Source organism: Ipomoea nil, unplaced genomic scaffold (genome assembly GCF_001879475.1).
Source record: "Ipomoea nil cultivar Tokyo-kokei standard unplaced genomic scaffold, Asagao_1.1 scaffold1619, whole genome shotgun sequence".
Classification (NCBI taxonomy): domain Eukaryota; kingdom Viridiplantae; phylum Streptophyta; class Magnoliopsida; order Solanales; family Convolvulaceae; genus Ipomoea; species Ipomoea nil.
This window is the reverse complement of record NW_017618047.1, coordinates 728660-742607: the sequence shown is the minus strand read 5'-3', so window position 1 is coordinate 742607 and position 13948 is coordinate 728660. Positions and strand designations below refer to the sequence as shown.

The following is a 13948-nucleotide window of genomic DNA, read 5'->3' as shown; positions in this document are numbered from 1 at the left end:
GTTAATATCTATATAGGAAGCTAATATCATGAATAAATTTTTGTTTTTTACAGTGATTATATATATATAGTGGAAGGGGTTGATAATAAAATCCCAAGCAACAGAGAATGTTGGGGGATTTTAGTATTTGTTACAGAGTTTACATATTGTATCTCCATACTATGGGTCTTCCTTTTGCAAATGAGTGTGTTGTGTGCGGTATAGATTTGTTCAATATGTATAAAAATGTGTGGTTTTATAGAAAAAAATTTGAGTATGTTTTGTCTGAAAGGAGCATTGAAGGACCATTGAGAGACTAATGCAATCCCTTTCATGAACTAAAAATGTTCTAAAAGTAAGAAATATATATTCATTTTTTTGGGTTTTGACTTGTTTCCTAGATTTGTTACTGTTATGTTGTATAATTGACTTGTGACCTAATTCTTGCAAGTATGTGAATGTATGATTGTATGTGCTAAATTTTAGTTTGACTGGAAATTCTCCATGAATTTTTGGTTTCAATGCAGAAGATTTTCCAGGGCATGCATGTGATTTGATATTGGATCATTTTTCTTGGAATTACTAAAGATTTTCAAGAATGTTTATGCTTTATGAGGAAGTGACTCAGAATGGGAGTCTGAAGGACTATACAACTGGGATGGCAGAATTGGAAGAGTTTGACTTTTTCGATGGCTATTGCATTTATATATACTAATGGTAAACCTAATTTTACTAAACTTAATTCCTATATAGTTGATGAGCTGATACATATTATTTGCCTTTTTCATTATATAATAAATACGGAGCGAAGATAGAATTTGATAGAAGTATGGAGTTATAAAACTTGGTGAGTTTGCCTGGATTCCATCCATTCTGCAATGGCAGCTTCCAGTAGTCTTGTAGACCAATTGGTCCTATAACTGAATTCGTAAAGGATTTGGTGAACAGACAAAGATAACATGCATATTCAACATTTTGCAATTCATTTTTCTTTTTTTTTTCTTCTTAATTCAAAATTGTATGGACATTATTTTCATAAACCAGTTTAAGAATGAGCACATAACCACTTAAAATTCTGACATTTTGAAATTTCTTTGTCTTATGGGTACTGACCTTGGTAAAGAAAGAGATTAGGAATGAAGGTATTTGTCTCTATATTCATGTGGCGGCTGCTCAGACGTTTACTACCTTTTCCGGACATTATCCAAGCTTTCGGTTTCTGCCTGCCCTCAATTTGTCCGCTCTGCAAGGCCCATTCGGCGTATCTAAATCAATGTTTATATGATTGTCACTTGGCTCGGGAGATTTGGATGCATTTTGGGGTTTTTTTTGGCTTGTCTACTGCAGGGTCTATCCGCGCCCAGTGTCATGCTTGGTGGCTATTGGCGCCGGCGGGATCGGCGCTTGACTCCTTTGCTAAATTGGTTCCCTGTATGATTTTATGGTTCTTATGGAGGGCGTACAACGACTGTATTTATGGCGAAGCACCTTTCTCGACCGCCGGAGCTGTCGCTAAAATCAAGCGAGAGTTGGTTTTACTCTCTTTGGCACATCCCATTCGATGTTCAACTACTCTGGATTTTGTTCTTGTAGCTGCTGGGTTGGTGGCGCGTTTTGCTGCTCCCCCCAGGACTGTATCTCTATGGGTGAAGTGGCTCTCGCCGCCAACGGGAAGATTGAAACTCAACACGGATGCCATTTTCACGGGGGGCGGTGTCGCGGGAGGAGCCTGCTTAAGGAACTCGCGTGGCCAGCTTCTTGTGGGGCTCTGCTTTCGCTTTGAAGCGTCATCGGCGCTAGAAGCTGAGGCTTGGGCGCTTCGTCTTGCCATCCAATGGTGTGAAGCCTTTGCTAGAAGGCCGCTCGAGGTGGAGGTGGATTCGCTAGCTCTTACTGTCCTAATCTCATCTGGAACATCGCGTCTGCCATGGAGGATAAGTGACGCCATCCTCTTCATTCGATCATGTCTCGACTCTTGGGGCTCATCAATTCGCCATGTTTACCGGGAGGCCAATCGGTTAGCTGACGCTCTTGCAGCAGTAGGACTTAGTTATACTGTATCGCAGGTTTTTGCTAGTGCTGATTCCTTACCTGTATCGGCCAAAGTGGCTTTTCTGTACGATCTTGGAGGCTTTGCCTCGCGGCGGGCTATTCAGCATCAATAAAGACCTTTTATTTAAAAAAAAAAATAACGGTTTAAAACCGTTGTCTTTCATATATAAGACAACGGTTAAAAACTGTTGTCTATTCTTCAAATTATTGAGAATACAGCAGGTTTCGACAACACATAATAGACAACGGTTAAAAATTGGCGTCTTTTCTACAGAAGACAACAGTTTAAAACCGTTGTTTATGGGTGTGACTTCGTTGTCTTTTCTAGAAAAGACAAAGGTTAAAAACCGTTGTCTGTGCGTGACTTTTAACAACACCGGTTTCAACAATACTCAATAGACAACGGTTCAAAAACCGTTGTATTTTTCTAGAAAAGACAACGGTGAAAAACCGTTGTCTATGTGCGTGACTTTTAACAACACTGGTTTCATCAACACTCAATAGACAACGGTTCAAAAACCGTTGTCGTTTCTAGAAAAGACAACGGTTAAAAACCGTTGTCTATGTGCGTGACTTTTAACAACACCGGTTTCGACAACACTCAATAGACAACGGTTCAAAAACCGTTGTCGTTTCTAGAAAAGACAACGGTTAAAAACCGTTGTCTATGTGCGTGACTTTTAACAACACCGGTTTCAACAACACTCAATAGACAACGGTTCAAAAACCGTTGTCGTTTCTAGAAAAGACAACGGTTAAAAACCGTTGTCTATGTGTGTGACTTTTAACAACACTGGTTTCAACAACACTCAATAGACAACGGTTCAAAAACCGTTGTTGTTTCTAGAAAAGACAACGGTTAAAAAACCATTGTCTATGTGCGTGACTTTTAAGAACACCGGTTTCAACAACACTCAATAGACAACGGTTCAAAAACCGTTGTTGTTTCTAGAAAAGACAACGGTTAAAAAACCGTTGTCTATGCGCGGGACTTACAACAACACCGGCTTCAACAACAGAAATTATACCCCTACGACAACGGTTATTAACCGTTGTCTATGTGCATTTTTCTTGTAGTGTGAGCATATAATATATATAAACATAAATGTGCAATCCACCTGATGTTCTGTCGGGCCGGGGTATGGAGGCCTTTAGGGTTGAAGTTCAAACCTTTTGAAAAGAATAAATGTGTAATTCAACTATCAGTTTAAGTTTTTAGTTGAGATGGAACACTTGAAACAATAACATTAATGATGAATACACAATATTGTATTTGTTAGGAGTACTTGAAACCATAACATGAATATAACAAGCCCAACCCAATATGTAAAACCAGAAGTATATGCAATTTCTCTTTAATCCCCAAACTATCATATACATGCATTGTGATGTAGAAATGTGTGTATATAATAGAGTATATTCCAAGAGTGGAGATGAATCTATCATGTTAGTGGGATGTGGGGCAAGGGTGCCCAGAGAAATCATGTTTTTTGTATTTGGAATTGGAATCTGTGATGAGAAGCATATGAGATGTACCATATATATATGCAGCTGCTTCCAAAATGAAAAAGAGGAATCATGAATGGAGGGTCCTGGACTGTGATGTGAAACTGTGATATATATACGGTAAACTGCATTATTGCTGCAACTGCAATTAATAAACGTACGTGTGTATGTTTTTTTTTTTTTTTTTTTTTTGGGGGGGGGGGGGGGGGTCACAATATAACTTCAATTATATACATACATACATTAGTTTGTGCACATTTCCCACACCATCAATGCACTTCTGATCTTATACTTTCAACCACTCTTATTATCTCTTCGTGGTTCTTTACTGGCTAAGGTTATAAATCTAGATTTACCCAGAACATACCCAGAATAGTAGTAGACTTTCTTAGTTTGAGTCAGTTCGTTATGAACAACTTAAACTGAACTGTTTTATCCTGTTGTGATTTTTTATTTAAGGTCATAAGACTGGATTTATCTAAAGAAAAAGGAATATGAGAGACTAACCTTCAGTGGTCAACTAACCTTGAGAATGAAGTATAAAAATAACAGTCGGTAAGACGGTAACTGAGCTTATATAAGTGATAAGTGAAAAGAGGAGCATTATTGCATGTACTGCACAACTCTCCTATATATAGCCCCAACTAAACACGTATATAACCCATCCAGCAACAATATAAGAAGGGAAACATTTGAGGATTATTGTTGTTGTCTGGGCTCCATTCATTATCTGCATTATATTATATTATATTATATTATATTATATTATGGGGTTTAAGAGCGACATGGTGGTTTACACAACGTTGGAATGCGAAACCCAGGAAGAGATGTTAGGCTGCATGAAAGTAGCCAAGGAAGAAGGAGCAGATCTTGTGGAGCTTTGCATCCATTCCTTGTCTTTCTCCCACATCTCCGAGGTTGAACATATCCTCAGGACCAGAACTCTTCCCTCCATTGTCTGCTGCAGGTAATGTCTTCACTTCTTTCATGGGAATTGAATATTCAAGATTCATGTGTCTATACTCCTTTCATTGCCTTCATTCATGGAGATGCCCGTAGATTCCATCCAAGAATTTACCTTCTTGTTATTAATTATTCAAAAAGATTTGATTTTTCAGGCATCCGATTAAGTAATTCGTGCCTACATGAGCAGTTTAGTTGGTACTTAGTATTAAATTTAGTTATGTGAAGGGTTTCTTGTGGGCACCTAAGAGTGGCATAGTTTACTCTTCCTATGATTATGTAATTCATTTATGACTTAATTTTAATATGTCAAATACACATAAGGGATTTGTCCACTTTGAACATAATTTTTACACTGCCACTGTCGTTATTGACATTTGAACCGTGGTCTCTTTTCTCACATATTGCCCACTGAACCAGTGAGTTAAGCCCGCTCAAACAACATATATGTATTCTTTCTATCTATTACTGAAGGATTATAAAGCATATAGTAATAAGAATAATATATACTAACAATCTTGTGGTCCACTGCTACCAAGTTACTCTCTACGTAAGAGGTTGTGGGTTCGCTCTTCTGTCGAGCGCCAATTACTACTATAGGAGTGTATATGAAGAGATCAGAGACAGTAATATGTATAATCTTAGTTTAGTACGCAAATCATTCTTCATATATGTTTGTTTATTTGGATTAATTAACGTTAACAACTTGGACTAGGAAAATCTGAGCCTTTTAGCAATACAATTCAAGCATGTCCACCATTAGTCCCATATTCCGACAGCCCAAGTTTCTGAAACCGTCGATGAAGTGCAGTGTGAAATTAAAAGAAAACACCCATCGATTCAACAACATCGTACGTACCTTTAGATTAATGTTGGAATATGGGATTCTTGTCTCAGGCCGAATGCGGCGGCGGCGGTTTCCGGCAACGGAGGAGACTGGAAGAGCACGTGCTTACAAGTTCTCAAACTCGCTCTTCGCTTGGACGTTGAGTTCGTCGAAGTAGCACTCGAGGTTAGTCGCCGTTTTCTTTCATACTTTCATGGATATATATATACAGCTAACTCAGAATTGTACGAAGCTCAGCTCGCATGTAATAAAGATGTTAACTTCACTATAATTCTTGTAGATTATGTGCTTTCTAGCTAGCTAGCTTCTTGCCTTTAGATGCAGGAATGAAATTTATGGGATAAGAAAGAAAGAAATGCTTGAGAATTTGGTAGATCTTAAAATATTAGGCAATTTTGCCCAGCTGGGCTAGCTCAAGTGGTCGCTCTAGGGGTAGGATAGGGCTCGACTCTCACCAATAACATCTTGGAGTTAGGGCTTCCCAGTCTGTCCTTAGATTTCCTAGATTGGAGATTAGGCTCTCGAAGTTAGCGGAGGTGTGAAATGGATCTCTTTTGTGCAGAGTCAATGATAGAGACTAACTGGGAAGCTGTTTGGGCGACTGACAATTTACCTCCTTCAGTAACTCTCGGACAGAGGGTCTGGGATTTAAGATTAGTCTGACATAAGTTAAGGAATATAATGTATCAAAATATGTATATATATTAGGCAACTTTCTATTTTCTCAATGCTGCATCAAAGTACTGAAGTGTATATAACTCTTATTATCCCAACTGAGCTTAAAAGCTTTATGGTTATGCATTGAACTTCATAGGTGGCTTCTGATGCTGTTATGGCGGAGTTAATGAGTGTGCGGTTGAACACCAAGATAATCGTGTCGAGTTATGTGAATGGTGGCGGGCCTCCAACCGCTGAGAAACTAGGAAACCTGATCATAAATCTACAAGCAACGGGAGCAGACATCGTTAAGCTTGTAATTGATGTCTCTTATATCACAGATGTAGCCCCGGTTTTTCAGACACTCACCCATTGTCAGGTGTATATATATATATGGTTACAAAGTTGCATCTTTTTAATGGCAAAACTTTCTGAGATTCCAAATGTATGTACAGGTGCCCCTAATTGCAAGGGCTGTGGGAGATAGGGGTCTTATAAGCCAATTACTTGGTCCAAAATATGGTGCTTTCTTTGTGTGTGGATCCTTGAATGGAAAGTCCATTCCTGGCTTGCCATGTCTGAATAGCATCAAAGAAGTATATCAGCTCGAAAATATGAATGCAGACACGAGAGTTTTTGGGGTCGTCTCGAATCCTGTAGGACACAGCAAAGGCCCTCTTCTGCATAACCCTGCCTTTAGGCATACAGGGTATAATGGAATCTATGTCCCATTGCTTGTCGATAATATTAAGGAGTTCTTCAGAGTTTACTCGAGCAACGACTTTGCTGGTTTCAGGTATAATATCAATAGATCTCTAAATGTTCCTTCATTTCATAAGCTAACTAATGGTCTTTCTCGTTTTTTTATGGACTTTAGTGTCGGAATCCCTCATAAGGAAGCAGCAGTAGGGTGCTGTGATGAAGTCGATCCCCTCGCTAAGGTCTTAAAAGTTAAAACATGCTTACTATTTTTCAGCTAGATTCCTTTAAGGTTGTTCAAACATGGATGTTCTTTAATTTTGCTACCTGTGACTGAAATTTCGCATTTTGGAGTTAATTTGTGCTGACCCTTTTTAAATTGCAACGTGTTTTTACAAACCATCAGTCCATAGGTGCTGTAAATACAATCATTCGGAGGCCGAGTGATGGGAAGCTCATTGGTTATAATACAGATTGCGAGGCCTGTTTAACTGCTATTGAAGATACACTCAGAGGTAGGTTGGTTAGTTGTTGAACTTGAATCAATGCGTTTTTTTTTTTAAGGAAATGGTATATGTTGTATCGAATTTGTAATGAACAGAGAGACAAACCACCATTGCTGGGAAATTGTTTGTGCTGGTTGGAGCGGGTGGGGCTGGAAGAGCAATGGCTTTTGGTGCCAAAAGTCGAGGAGCGAGGGTGGTGATTTTCAACCGGAATTATGGTAATAACCCTCTTATTCTTCAACCAAAAATGATGAGAATTGAGAAGAATGAAGATGATTCTCCTTTATATTTAGTATTTACTAATTGGTTTCTGGTTTTTGAAGAGAGAGCAAAGGCTCTTGCCATTGCTGTGTCGGGTGAAGCCTTTCCGTTTGAATGCATAAACGAGTTCAGCCCCGAGACCGGGATGATCCTCGCTAACTCTTCTGCCATTGGCATGCAGCCAAGGATAGATCAAACCCCGGTTTGCAAGGTTTCTCGATCTTACTCCCTAAAATCTTCCAAGAAACTTTAAGCAATTCAGTTACTCTGATCTTCCAACCAGAACAGGATAATAACATCTTAAATGTTTGTCTTTCTGTGCTACCCTTGATTAGGAGGCCTTGAAATCATACGACGTCGTGTTCGATGCTGTTTACACACCTCGAAACACTCGGCTGCTGCAAGAGGCTGCCGAGGTTGGAGCTGCAGTTGTTAGCGGGGTCGAGATGTTCATCAGGCAGGCACTCGGACAGTTCAAATTGTTCACTGATGGACTAGGTACCGTTTCTTCACTCGTGTTAGTATATCTTTTGTCAAGCGATCTGCGAATCAGACTGTCCATAAATAGAGTACACTTTCTTCATTATCATATGCTACCTTTGCAGTTTGCAGCATTCTGGTTTCTTAAGGTTAACTTGTCTTGTTGTCTGCTTGCCATCCTTTTAGCTGTCTGATCTCCTCCTTGGTTTTTGCAGCACCAGAAGATTTCATGCGAAAGATTGTGTTAGAACAGTTCTAACAGATTGTGGTTGGTTCTGATACCAAATTGAAGAATCTGTGTTTCATCTTAATTCAGAATAGTTGTATTGCACGTTTATGTGTATATATTATATGCTAACACATAAACATTTTAACATTTGGATTATATTTTAGATCATCTGCAATGTTAATGTTGATAAAGCAGAGAATGTAACAAAATTCTGCAAATATTTGGTATGAATTTCTAAGCATTGGAGAGTGGCGGGGAAAGATTCAGACTTTTCATTGATGTAAAGCCACCGTCGACCACCAGATTCTGGCCGCTGACGTACTTGGCGTCGTCGGAGGCCAAATAAACGGCGGCGTTAGCGACGTCACCGGGCTCGCAGTGGGCCCCTTCCAGCACCCCTGCCTTGTGTAGCATCTCGGCGAGTCCCCGGTCGTCGACGCCGGGGAAGTAATCCTTCATTTCCGGTATTGCGAAGGCGGTCGGAATGGCGAACGGCGAAATGCAGTTGATCCTAATCCCGTGCTTGCAGAGCTCGGCGGCGGATGACTTCACGATTCCGATCACCGAAGACTTGGATACGCTGTACGTGTGCTGCGCCAGCCCTCCCATGACCCCCGTCACGCTGGCCGTGCACAGGATGGTCCCGGAGCGGCGCGGGATCATCACGCGCGCGGCGTGCTTGACGCCGGCCACCACGCCGCGGACGTTGACCGACATCACGCGGTCGAACGCCGCCATGTCCAGGTCGACGATGCTGGCCGGAGTCCGGCACGCAATGCCCGCGTTGTTGTACATGATGTCGAGTTTGCCGTGCCTCGACACCGCGAAATCCACGGCGGCGGAGATGTCGCGCTCTTCGGAGACATCGCAGGTGACGAAGGCGGCGTTTGCGCCGAGTTCCGCGGCGGTGTCTTCGCCCAGTTGTTCTTGGATATCCGCAATCACGACTTTAGCGCCATTTTCGATGAATTTCGCTGCAGTTTCTTTCCCAATACCTCCCGCCGCTCCCGTGATCAATGCTACCTTGCCTTCCAATTTCCTTCTGCGATAATTAGATAAATATGTAAACAATATTATTAAATTTGTTTATTATTCTTAGGCATATGACAATTACTCAACAATTACAACTTATTTAACCATTTTTCGTATAAAATATAAACTAAACACATCATTTAATCATATCTACGCACCTTTGTGAGGTGCTAGAGAATTCCCTGTTGAAGAAATGAACAAGGAATGATCTTGAAGTGCAGAGCTTTCTGCAAAAAAAAAAAAAAAAAAAAAAAGGTCAAGAACAAGAAACAGGGACTAAGATTATACAAATATAAAAGAATGGAGAACACAAACAAATCTCCATTGATGTTCCTCAGAGTCCTCAGCGCAGTATTGTCTTAGATCAACAGAATCATGTGAAATCCCAGATCTATGTACAGCTAGTTTGCAGAAACCATTCATCTTCATATATCAATTCTCTGCTTCACTCTATTGCTAGCCCAGATTAAGGAAAGATGAACTAACCTTGGAACAACCTTGAACATGTTGTTTCTTGCTGTCTGCCACAGTTTGGTAAACAGGGATGAAGAGGAAGAAGAAACAAGAATTCTTATGCTGTTGACTCAGTATGTGGAGTGAGTAGAAGAATGCCAATAAGGACAGAGTTGTTGCCCTTGATGAGGTGTCAGTCAGATGTCAGAATCTTATCATAAGTCTTGCTTTCAAATAATTGATTTTGAGGGTAATCTTCCGAATAAGTTGTTGGAAGATGAATCTGATCCCCGAATGTAAATACAATTATAAAAAACATGGAATATGGGGAAAAGGAAAAGAGGAGAGAGATAGAGCTGCACTTGTTTGGATTCTTCCATGGTTGTTATTGCTAATTCCTTGTTCCTAATCAATCCCTTGTCCCCAAAAAAAATAATTCTTAGCTCTCCGAGAGTCAATATGATACTAGAATAGTAAATTACGATAACTTAACAGCTCGTTAGATGGGAGAATCAATACCTATTGTTCATTAAAATGAGTATAGCTTTCATATTACAATTGTCAAAATTTGATCATGTATACTTGGCCCATATTTGAGTGACGAGGAAAATATATGGTAACTATCTAAGAATGTACATTGTATATATTTCGTACTGTGAGTTGTGAACCTGACTGACAAAAGATTATAAAATGAAAAATAACTTAAACTGCCTATAGTTGATCTGCTAAAACAAAAAAGGCTAATAAAGCGCTCTGTATGAAAATGTAACTTATCAATAATGTTATATGCATTTGATAGAATGAGACTAATTCAGACATATCTCGATTAAATCTATTCGAGAATAACTCGTACAAAGACATTACTACATACACACGCCAATCAACTTGTTGGCTTCAGTGCTTCACATCCTAGTCACGCAAATTATTCTATGGATCCGTGTTCAAAATACACGATTTACATACTGAATGTTCAAAATTTTGTAAAAGATAAATTGTTAATTATGTATCTAAATTGTGAACAATCAGTATGTAAATTGCGAGATTCGAATCCACCTTGCAATGTGGATCCGGGTCCATGGTATAACTATTGTCCTAGTCAAGGTCGGGCTATTCAAAGTCTTAAAATGCAGGCCTCTGTTTTGGGCCTTCATCATCGTCTACCGGGCTTTGGATCTAAGCCCAACACTGATAATATTTTTCCATTTAATTTTCCTGAATTATTTCTCTCTTCCATGATATTTTCTCCCATATCGCTCATCCTGTTCATCACCCAGGAGGTCCCGCATCTCAGCAGCGACTTCTGCTCTCACGATAATTGAAGGTCAATCGAATTGTTCATACTTACATATATGCCGCTGAACATAGATCTTATGTTCACGCCAGCTATGATTTCGCTGAAGTTTATTAATTTTTTTTTTAAGGTTTTTGCTGCACAATTATGTTTGTATTTGATTAGGGATTTCACGGTAAACTCTGTGAGGTTTATCATCAGTCCTAATCTCTTTGAGGTTCTATGTTTTAGAGAACTGATCTATTCTCGATTTGTGTTATAAACTCACAATTTCATTAGCTATTTTAATTCATTGTGAATTTCTATATAACACCGAAAATTAATTTACACTGCCAATTCTGTTACTTTCAGACATGTAATTGTTGCTTTGCTGAATGATATTTGGGGTATGAATGTTCAGTTGCATACGGGTTTGATGCTTTGGATAATGGAATTTGTTTTTGAATTGTAAATGCTGGTGTTAACAGGGAAGACCATGGCTTCTAAGAAGGGCAATAGAAAGGGCTTTGGGGAGTCTGCTTCAAAAAGCACACTCAAGAAAACCCCCAAGTCTTTGAAGGTCAAAGAGAAAATTGTGAAAGAATCTTTGCCTAAGAAATCTGCTCAAGGCAAAGAAGGTGAGAGCAGCTCACAAGTCAAAGACAGGAAGGAGAATAGAGGGCAGGGGATTAAAGATGACAAGAAGGTCAGTGATCAAAGTCAAAGAGCTGAGAAACGACCTAATACACAAGCTGGGAATAAAAACGAGCGGCATATGGATGAAAAGCTTAAAAAATTGAAGAAAAGGGGCCAGCAGTCCACTGTGAACAATGGTGGGAAAGATAGAAAGGAGAATGTAAGGGAGGAGATCAAAGATGTCAAGAAGGTTAGTGGTCAAAGTCAAAGAACTGAGAAGCATCAAAGTAAGCAATCTGGTAGCAGATATGAGCGACAAATAGATGACAAGCGTAGAGAGTTGAAGAGAAGAGACCAACGTTCCACTGAGGGCCTTGGTGGAATGATCTTTATGTGTAGTGGGAAGACTAAACCAGATTGTTTCCACTATCGAGTAATGGGTATTACTGTGAATAAACAAGATGTCGTGATGCGAATCAAACCTGGTCTTAAGCTATTCCTCTATGATTTTGATCTCAAGCTCTTGTATGGAGTATATGAAGCATCATCAACTGGTGGAATGAAACTTGAACCGGCAGCCTTTGGTGGGGGATTTCCTGCTCAGGTCAGCCTCGCTTTTCTTATTAACATCTAGTGATTTCTTCTTCATTGTCTTTTCCTCTATCCATCAGAAGTTTGTGTTGATGAATTGGCCACTAAACAGGTCCGATTCACAGTTATTGAGGATTGCCTTCCCCTGCCGGAAAGTGTTTTTAAAAAAGCTATCAAGGATAATTACGATGAGAAGAAGCACAAATTCAAGACTGATTTATCAGTTGCACAAGTATGAAATCTTGCTTATTTACAGCAAATCTGTCTTAAAGCATGTTTTTTCCCTGAAAATTATGTGAAAGTTTACCCTGTGTTTTTCCTCTAAGATGCCATTTTCTATTCCTAACAGGTGAAACAGTTGATGAAGTTGTTTAGGCCTACACCATGGTTGCATGCAACATCCAAATCTTCTCTTCCAGAATCCGTGCCAGAGTCTGTTATTCACCACACATCGGCAGGGAGTTTGCCTGGTGATGAATTCCAGCAACAAGTGTATAGAGAACCTTACATTATTAGCAATGGTGCTGAACCTTTACCAATTAGTCATGAGAGGTCACTCTTGACTAACCGCCACATCACCCCGCGTAATGATGCACCCTCTTCTTCACTTTTTCTCACTGAAAAAGAATATAGAAGCTATGGTCTTCAACAAAGGAGACAGCTTGTGCCAACTGACTCTACTGCTGATATTGATCATCTATTGGATCGTTATCGACCTAATGAAGGGTTGGAGCAATCTCTGAGGAACCCTGCTCTTGTAAGTGGTCGTGCTTCATCATTGCCACGGAATGAAGCTGGTTTGCCTGATCCTTATTTCCTCAATGAAAAGGAGTACAGAAATTATGGCCTTAAGGGTTATCAGGAAATGACCACTACTGTACAGCCTTCTCTAGAAACTGACACTACAATGACTTCCACCATCAATCCTGGGGTACAAGACCATGCCTCATACAGTTGTAATCCCTACAATGACAGTACCGCATCACTTGTTAATCGGTATCTTTCTTTGCCAATGAGACTGCCCGAGCCCTTGGAACCTTATTCTCTGACGGGAAGAGAGTCTTACATAACTGAGTCAAACTACACAAGGGAGACAGGAGGCCATCCCGGTAGAGTGACTGCCGAGAGGGAGAGGGAGAGTCGCCATTCACCATATCTTACCTATGCACCTTCAGACCTCAGCCAAAGATACCAATATCCTGACAACGACCCTGACTATTCATCCAATCCAGTATTACTCCGCCAGTCCTACGCAGGTCCTTCTGCATCACGCTACTGAACCTCAATTGCATCTCTTGGGTATCATGTTCCTGCCAGATCCCAGTTATGCTTATACTTCCCTGGCTAAGATGCTGATTCAATGAAATCTGGCTCTATTTAAAACATGTGAGAAGTTTGACATTCTGCAACACATGCTTTCCCACTCTGAAAATCTGGGTAGGCAGACATCTTTGCTAGGGAGTAGCAACTAAGGTACACAGACGCTTGGAGGAAATGAATGGTTGGCATGATATAGGAATGCCTGAAGTTCCCAAAAGGTCTTTATTTCAGATCATTGCTGATCCCAAAGAGATTATCAGCAAGGGATGTTTCTATTTCTAAGAAGTTGCAGTGGTAAAAGATGGCATCAATTGTACAATAACTGGTTGATCCACAACTGTATGGCATCAGCTGTTTTTCTCATTTATGTGTAACTCAATATGCTCCTGACTGTTTATTATCCTGTCCTATTTTATATTCCATTTTTACTAGTATTAATTGGCTAATATTCTTTTTTTTTTTTTGAG

The 13948-nt window shown here is 39.9% G+C and overlaps 3 protein-coding genes across 7 annotated transcripts; 2 read left to right on the top strand and 1 right to left on the bottom strand.

Annotated features, from left to right (window-relative positions):
* Positions 1–4209: 4209 nt before the first annotated feature.
* LOC109191283 (bifunctional 3-dehydroquinate dehydratase/shikimate dehydrogenase, chloroplastic-like) lies at positions 4210–8427 on the top strand. Its single transcript, XM_019341873.1, has 10 exons — positions 4210–4504; positions 5398–5512; positions 6162–6383; positions 6460–6800; positions 6882–6945; positions 7110–7218; positions 7305–7427; positions 7533–7681; positions 7806–7968; positions 8166–8427. The coding sequence occupies exons 1-10, from the start codon at positions 4305–4307 to the stop codon at positions 8207–8209; spliced, it is 1530 nt and encodes a 509-aa protein (XP_019197418.1). The 5' UTR covers positions 4210–4304; the 3' UTR covers positions 8210–8427.
* On the bottom strand, positions 7907–10122 carry LOC109191288 (zerumbone synthase). Of its 3 annotated transcripts, XM_019341881.1 has the most exons (5): positions 9698–10122; positions 9370–9438; positions 8449–9221; positions 8068–8152; positions 7907–8012 (listed from the first exon to the last, which is right to left on the bottom strand). In XM_019341881.1, the coding sequence occupies exons 1-4, from the start codon at positions 9715–9717 to the stop codon at positions 8133–8135; spliced, it is 882 nt and encodes a 293-aa protein (XP_019197426.1). In that variant the 5' UTR covers positions 9718–10122; the 3' UTR covers positions 7907–8012; positions 8068–8132. The 3 variants fall into 3 exon arrangements, with proteins under 3 accessions (XP_019197426.1, XP_019197428.1, XP_019197425.1); XM_019341883.1 differs by lacking the exons at positions 7907–8012; positions 8068–8152 and having other exon boundaries at positions 8306–9221; positions 9698–9793; XM_019341880.1 differs by lacking the exons at positions 7907–8012; positions 8068–8152 and having other exon boundaries at positions 8345–9218; positions 9698–10118.
* A 774-nt stretch (positions 10123–10896) lies between these two features.
* Positions 10897–13938, top strand: LOC109191282. 3 transcript variants are annotated; one of them, XR_002055901.1, is made up of 5 exons: positions 11000–12174; positions 12274–12393; positions 12511–13548; positions 13588–13598; positions 13635–13938. XR_002055901.1 is itself a non-coding variant. In XM_019341872.1 (4 exons), exons 2-4 carry the CDS (start codon positions 11431–11433, stop codon positions 13438–13440), a joined length of 1794 nt encoding a protein of 597 aa, XP_019197417.1. In that variant the 5' UTR covers positions 10897–10985; positions 11423–11430; the 3' UTR covers positions 13441–13938. The 3 variants fall into 3 exon arrangements, 2 of the variants coding, with proteins under 2 accessions (XP_019197417.1, XP_019197416.1); XM_019341872.1 differs by adding an exon at positions 10897–10985 and having other exon boundaries at positions 11423–12174; positions 12511–13938; XM_019341871.1 differs by having other exon boundaries at positions 12511–13938.
* The last annotated feature ends 10 nt before the right edge of the window (positions 13939–13948 follow it).